General features: G+C 55.5%; 1 protein-coding gene across 1 annotated transcript; it reads right to left on the minus strand.

Annotated features, from left to right (window-relative positions):
• Window positions 1–341: 341 nt before the first annotated feature.
• On the minus strand, window positions 342–4,566 carry EOMES (eomesodermin). Its single transcript, XM_062496450.1, has 6 exons — window positions 3,818–4,566; window positions 3,300–3,454; window positions 2,901–3,022; window positions 2,298–2,456; window positions 2,146–2,207; window positions 342–1,576 (listed from the first exon to the last, which is right to left on the minus strand). The coding sequence occupies exons 1-6, from the start codon at window positions 4,564–4,566 to the stop codon at window positions 841–843; spliced, it is 1,983 nt and encodes a 660-aa protein (XP_062352434.1). The 3' UTR covers window positions 342–840.
• Window positions 4,567–6,941: the final 2,375 nt, after the last annotated feature.

Raw genomic sequence — 6,941 nt, forward strand, 5'->3', positions numbered from 1 at the left:
TAAATTGGATTTATCAAAAAATGCCTTTTGAAGTTCAAAAGACCAGCGGATGTCCTTCCTACTGAACAGCTACAGGTCAACTATTTATATATTATTCCACAATATTCTACAGTGCACCTACACAAAACACAACTGTACACTTCATTTTTGGCCACCTCAGTAGAGGTTAGGCTTTTGGAATGGAGGCAGGGTTTCTTTTAATGCAAGTTCTAACCTAAGAAAAGTCAGATTTGGTCATTTTAATCCTGTCGTTGGTAACAAGACTTTTAATTCAAAATCCTGCCTGGCAAGCAGGCCTTATTTTGGCATTTTCTGCCATAAGGAAAAAAAAAGCAGCGCTGTAGCTGAGCAATGTTCAACTCAGCCAACTATTGTGGATGGGTTAAATAAACCAGCTCAGTCTAAAAGAGAACACAGCATTTGTGCAGTTTCCTGCAACCCAGTTCCCTTTTATCAAGCAGTGTAGAAATTTAAAGTTGGGATCCCACCCCATCTTACCTCACTCAGGAGTGCATAGATTTGATCAGGCCTCTGAGCCAAGCCAAACTGTACACTTCAGTGTCTCCAAAAAATATAGCAGATGTTTAGACACTAGAGTCTTTCTTACAGTTCCCCCCCCCCCTTGTAAACAAGGGGAAGAATTCTCCCAGGGTTTGCTATTTCCCTACTTCATTACCTGCAACAGTCAAAAAGCTTTGGCACCTTCTTTAGAATTGCACATAACTCAAGGTGGAAGGCAAGGGTCTTTTTTGGTAACTGCAATGCAAAACAAAACAAAACAAAACCCAAGGCCACCCTGAAAAAAAAAAAAAATCAGCCAATTGGAATAAAAAAGATACTTTAAGAACTAGCATAGAATGCGTAGTAGCCCATGCCTTTTGAAGTGTCTTTGCTATAGTCCTCAGCATTAACGTCCTCACATTTCATTGTTGGGGAATTCTCGTTGCTTGAAGTGCTAGGGGAAAGCTGTCTTCTCTTACAAGCACCTGTGTAGACCCCAGAATCATTTGAATCTAGAGACTTGATGGAGGGTGGAGTCTCTATCCAGGACGAGCCCATTTCTTCTTTCACCTTGTCCTTGGAAAGCTGGTCTTCGGGAAATCCCGGGGGACTTGTTCTCGAGGTCCAAGTTAGTCCTGTTGTCATTTTTCGCTGGTAAGAGCCCCTGCTCCCCCAGCCCGCCATGGATGGAAATGTTGGGTCGGGGTAGTAGCCCAGAGCGTGGGATGTCTGAAGGGGGAGGGATTTAATGCCATAAGGGAGCAAGGTGCTGTGAGAATACTCCGTCTCATAGGAGTTCATGTCCAGTTTGTTGGCACTGGGCTGCTGCACGGGTGTCACAAACCAGCGCTGAGGAGGGCTGGCCACCTCCTCACTCTGCTGCGGGGACAGCAGGCCATTTGTCTGAGGGACAGTTCTCTCACCGTTGTAAAACCTGGCTGGGGGCAGGTTGTTGACAAACTGATCTTGGAAGAATGGCTGCACGCTGTAGCGGGTGCCAGGCACGATCTGGTGGGATCTAGGAGAATCCGTGGGAGATGGAGTTAATCTGTCATTTTCGGAAGCTGTGTACATGCTACAACATAAAAGAGGAATACTGAGTGGTTTGCCTTGCAAATCCAGTGTGACAGTTAACACAAAAACACAAACACGAAGAAACTAGAGATTTCTTAATTGGAAATCATAACTACATTTAATTGGATATCTATTTGTTTTAATATCACTCAGTAGGTGCTTTTCCTTGACCATTGTAAGTTTTCTATTACTGCTACAAGCAAGAGCACAAGTGAAGGTAGAATGTGACTCTTAGGCAAGACATCTGCTGGCAATTTAAAGAAGCTGCCTCTTCTGTGAAGATACCCAATACACTGCTGCTGCCAGTAAAATCTGGAGGCCAGCTGGATTCTGCCAGCACAAGTGTCCTACCAAAATTCAGAAGCCAGTTCAGAAGCCAGCAGAAAGACAGGTCATGTAGAGGGTACACTATTCAGACATTTTAACAACAGCAAGATTGCCAGTGGAAGAAGTACTGGTGCTGAATATCTGAATTAGTGTTTAAAGAAAAACCCCTTCCACAGACATTTCAGGGTAGAATCATGCCTCCTAGACTGACACATGTGCAAAAGAAGACAGAGGTTTACTTACGAGTCATAGTTGTCTCTGAAGCCTTTTGCAAAAGGATTATGGTCAATTTTGAGCTGTGTAATCTAAAAGCGAAAGCAGAATATTTTAAGATGAGATGCAGAACACACAAGCCAATTTTAGTCTTAATTGCAGTTTTATACATCCATACTTACATCAGTGTTTTGATAGGCTGTAACTGCTATGAACTGCGTTTCAGGGAAAATAAATGTTTGAGTCTTTGAGGAATCGTTCAGATCTTCAACACCATCTTCAGTTACTTCCACAATGTGAAGTCGGGGCTGGTACTTGTGTAGGGACTGAAGTACTATCATCTGAAAGAAAGCATGAAAGAGACAACATCTTTGAACAATCTGAATCCAGCATTAAAAGACGTATTCTACAGCGTGACATTTTCTTCCGTGTAAAAATTGCAATCTCTTGGTTTAGAAATAGAGCAGTTGTAACTGTTATCAGGAGCTGAGTCACAGCTTGAAATCCTGTTTCACGAAGAGCTATCAGCTACCCTCCCACTTTTTGAGGGACTCCAGGGGATCAATATATTGGCTAAAACAAAAATCTGCACACGATATCCCAACATGTTCAAGTATTCATACGGCAAAACAAAGGAAACAAGCTCTGTGACCCAGTTCAAGAGGGGAACGAATCACAAGCACAGTGATCTAGCGGCTCGATAAAATGCTGTAAAAGCCCCAAAAGCCCAGGGCTCCCCCGCTGAGCCACCAAGACCCCCCTCAAGCCTCTCTCCCCCTCTTTACCTGCGCGTTGTTGTTGTTAGCACCTTTATTGTTCGTGAGCTTCAGCTTCCCGAATGAAATCTCCTGCCTCATCCAGTGAGCCCCGGTGTTGGGCGACTCAGGGTGAACGTAGACCTTGTTGCCTGCGGGAACAAGGAGCCGGTGAAACGCCGGCCGGGCACGGGGCTTTGTGTCGCCGCCCGCAGCCCCTCGGCTCCCCGGGGACCACCCTCCCACTCAGCTTCGGCACCGCGGCGCAAAAAGAGGCGCAAAACGAGCTCACAAGCGCAGCTCGTCCCTCGGCAGGATGCCACGTGTGGGGAAGACCCTGGGGGGGAGGGGGGGCAAACTGGGAACCCTTTCCGAGAAACCGACCTCCGGGGAAAGGGGGCGAGGAGACCCCCCGGAAGCTGCACCCACCTTGCATGTTGTTGTCGGCTTTGCCGCAGGTCACCCACTTGCCCCCCTGGAAACGCCAATGGTTGGGGTCCGCCAACACCACCTCCACGAAGACGTTGTAGTGGGCCGTGGGGTTGAGGCCGGTGATATTGAAGCTCAGGAAAGGAAACATTCTCCTGGGGAAAAGGAGAAAACCACAAAGCATGTTGAGGCGGGTCGGGGCAGGGGGCGCAGGCTCCGGCGGATGCCGTAGGCGGCCGTGGAGTGCCCCGTCCTTCCCGGCACCAAAGACACCAAGGAAGCAAGAGGCGAGCCCGGCCGATCCCCGCCTTATCTCCCGGCCGCCGAGTGTGGGGAAACCGGGGAATCGGTTCTCGAGGAAAGCATCCCGGGGCACCACCGACGGAGAGAGCGTGTACCTCCTTCCCGGGAGAGCGGGCAAGGGCCGCCCGACACGGAGCGTCCCCGGGGGAGCCACCATCCCCCATTCCCCATCACTACAATTTCCTCCATTTCCACCCTCTCCTGCGTCCGCTTACCGGCCCTGCTTGGTGATGATCATCTCTGTCTGATGCCGGTGGAACTTGAGCCATAGAGGTCGGTTGCAGAGGAAGACCTGCGCTCGCATTCCCGTGCCGGCGGCCGGCACCCCCAGCGCCCCGAGCCCGCCGCAGGAGCCCGACGCCGGCGGGTACGGGCTGTAGAGGGCTCCGCCGCCCGTCGCCTGCCCGTACTGGTATCCGCCGCTACCTCCGAACTGCGCCCGGCCTCCGGGCGGGCAGACAGTGCCCGCGAAGCCTCCCGGGGACAGCACGGAGCCGTAGGGATAGCGCGGCCCGCCGGGCGGCTGATACACGGAACCGTGCTGGGCCGGCGGCGGGTACGGGAACAGGGCGCACGGCCCGCCCAGGTCGGCGGCGGGCGGTCCAGGGGACTGCAGGTAGTAGCGCTCGGGGCTCAGGCTGTCTATGGAGTACCGGCCCGTGGCTGCAGGAGGCAGCTCCTCTTCCCCGCATGGCGTGGCCTTGCGTCCGTCTGGTTTAGGGGCGACGAAGGGCGGCTCGACGGCCTCTGTCTCACCCAGGATGGCGGGGGCCGCCCCAAACTTCTTGGGCATCTTGTCCAGGTCGAGGCGCGGCGGCGATCCCGGACCGGGCGGCCCGCGGGAGCCCCCAGCAGCGCCCGTCCCGGCTCCGGCGGTTCCGGCGCGCCCGCCGCCCTCCAGCGGGTAGAAGGGGGCACCCGGCAGCGCCCCCGCCGCCGTCAGTAGCGGCTCACCCAGCTGCATCCTCGATGGGCGCTGCGTTCGAGAACCACCCAATCCTATCAGCCCCAACCCGTGGCCGCGAAGGGTTACGTTTCGGCGGAGCTCTGCCGAGGCGATTTATACCGGAGCGCCGGGCTCCTCGGGCCGCCGGGGAGGGGCTTGCGCCGGGCTGCCTCATCGCCGCCCCCCACCCTCGCCGGCCCATTGGCTGGGCCGCGTTACACTAATTTAATTAGACAGCTACTAATTGGAACAAGTCACCTGTGACTTTGGTGCGCGCCCCGTCCCCTTCCATGGCTCCCCTTTCCACAGCCGGCTGCCAGAGGGGCTCGGCTCCGTACCGTACTCCCGTGTCGCTCGGACTGAGGGGAGCTCCTCATCACCCCACAGTTGCTGCGGCGGAGGGCCTGGTATCCTCTCTTCTAAATAAAAAGATCATTTGCTGAGGTCCACCGGCCTACCTCTCGAACGCCTAAGGAAGAATCCCCGGCGCTGAGCGAGAGATGGGGACGAAATGGAAAGGTTTGGGTGGGAAAGCCGGCAGCCATCCGGTAGGGAGGGCAGCGTTCAACCGGGCCGCTGAGACGGAGCGGGGAACGCTGGCCCCCCGCAACCTCCTCGCCGGCTACCTCACCGTGCAAATAATTAGGCTTGTGCCTCTGCTGAGTCCAACAGTCTCCCTCCTCCCTCTCCTCTCCCTGAGCAGCATCCTTGTCATGGGGTTAACACGCTTCACCTTATCTGTGGGAAGTGGCGTGATTAGTTCTCAATTCCAGTTTTCAGGAACTTGGCAGTCGGTTTCTCAAAACCCGCGTTCTTCTTCAGCATCTCCCACCGGGAAGGCAGATTTTTAATTGAGGCGAGTGCCAGATTTGTTTGGTGCTTTCTCGCAGTGCAAATCCCCGAGCTTATAGCTCCAATAGGGTAGGGAACAGCGCTTGGGAAAGAGTAGACTCCAGTGTGATTTTGTGGAGCGGGCAGAGCCGGCGTGAATAATTCGCAGCTACAAATCCGCAGCCCCTCGCCCTCTGCCCGCCACCGGCCATCTCGCAGGGAGAGTTGCGAACACCTGCCTCTACTTCACGGCTGAATTTTAAACCAGACCCGCTGAGCGGGCAGGATTTCGTTGCCTGACAGAAGGATCCGGCCGAACTAGAGCAGCCCAGCTCTGCCGCCCTCATCGCCGCTTCGACCCCTTGGGCCCCGCTCCCGCCGGGCCGCGCCGCACCGGGCAACTGCGATACATGGCGAGCAGCTGAGCGGGGCCACCGAGAGCCGGGGCCGAGGCGCTGCCGGAGCCCCGCCGGGACGCGTCCACCGCACAAGCCGGGTGCCGGCAGGTGCGGGAGGCGGCGCACGCCCGGTGCCGGCTGCCGAGGCCGGGGACGGGCAGGACTCGGCCCCCACCCCCGGTGGGAGCCGAGAGACGGGGGAAAGGGCCCCTGCTGTGCCCACCTCTGGCTGCGGTCACACAGGCGGAAGCCTGGGCTAGACTGCTCACGGCCGGCAATGAAATACCAGCCGCTGCCCTAACCACACGTTGTCTTTTCACATTTTTGCGTGGATCTCGTTTGACCGAATAAGAGAACAAAAATGTGTCGGAAAAGACCGACGCTCTGGCACGAAGTGAACCGGTCGCTGGAGCCGCGAAGTGCGGAGTGGAGCAGAGCTCGGCCGAGCTGCCCTGCTTTGAAAGCAAAACAAGCCGAGGAGCGTCCTGCCGGGCGCTGCCGAGGTCGAGCCGCTGCGCCCCTTCCCGCGGTCGGAGAGCCCCGGTGCGGCTCCGGCATCCCGCTCCCTCGCGCTCTGCCTCTCCCGGGCTAAGGCGGGGAGGGAAGGAGATTTTACGAAACCACTATGTAGGTTCTAAGGGAGTTAATTTTACAGTCACATAGACTGAAAAGGACACATTATTTCAAACATTCCTTCGGGTACCGCGTAGTTAAAGGCTATTGCGGGTTCCCCCCCCGCCCCCCAAAAAAACCTCAGGTAATCTCGCGTTCATCTGGGCAAGGTAGACAAGCTTTCGATGATGCTTAGGTTTCCTGTAGATTGCACCCGAGAGGGGGGCATAAAACCTGTGGCTGTCCCGGGAAAGGGAGACCCGTTTTGGTTCAAAATACGCCCGGGGTGAAGGTCTCCCAGACGAAGGATGAATTGATGAATTTTTCTAAGACTTGGGGTTATTTTCAGCTCAGCTCGGGAGAACGGCAGCCTTGCTTCCATCCTTGCCTCGTACTCAGCATCTCCCGCCGAGCCGGAGCTCTGGCGGCGGTGGAGGGGGAATTTGGGGTCGGGGTTTCTCCCGAAGGGAGTCCGGTCGAACCCGACTGCGTGGAGACCTTCGGCGGTGCTGCGGGAGGGAACCCCGGTAACCCGGGGGCTTTTTCATTCAC

This window comes from Cinclus cinclus, chromosome 1 (assembly GCF_963662255.1).
Source record: "Cinclus cinclus chromosome 1, bCinCin1.1, whole genome shotgun sequence".
NCBI lineage: Eukaryota > Metazoa > Chordata > Aves > Passeriformes > Cinclidae > Cinclus > Cinclus cinclus.

Bases quoted from the DNA above. Each gene is read 5' to 3' on its own strand.
- EOMES (XM_062496450.1), bottom strand. From the start codon at position 4,566: ATGCAGCTGGGTGAGCCGCTACTGACGGCGGCGGGGGCGCTGCCGGGT. The intron at 3,023-3,299 runs GTGGGTGCAGCT...TTGTTCCCGCAG, and splicing joins AGCCGACAACAACATGCAAG to GCAACAAGGTCTACGTTCAC. The intron at 2,457-2,900 runs GTAAAGAGGGGG...GCTTTCTTTCAG, and splicing joins CTAACAACAACAACGCGCAG to ATGATAGTACTTCAGTCCCT.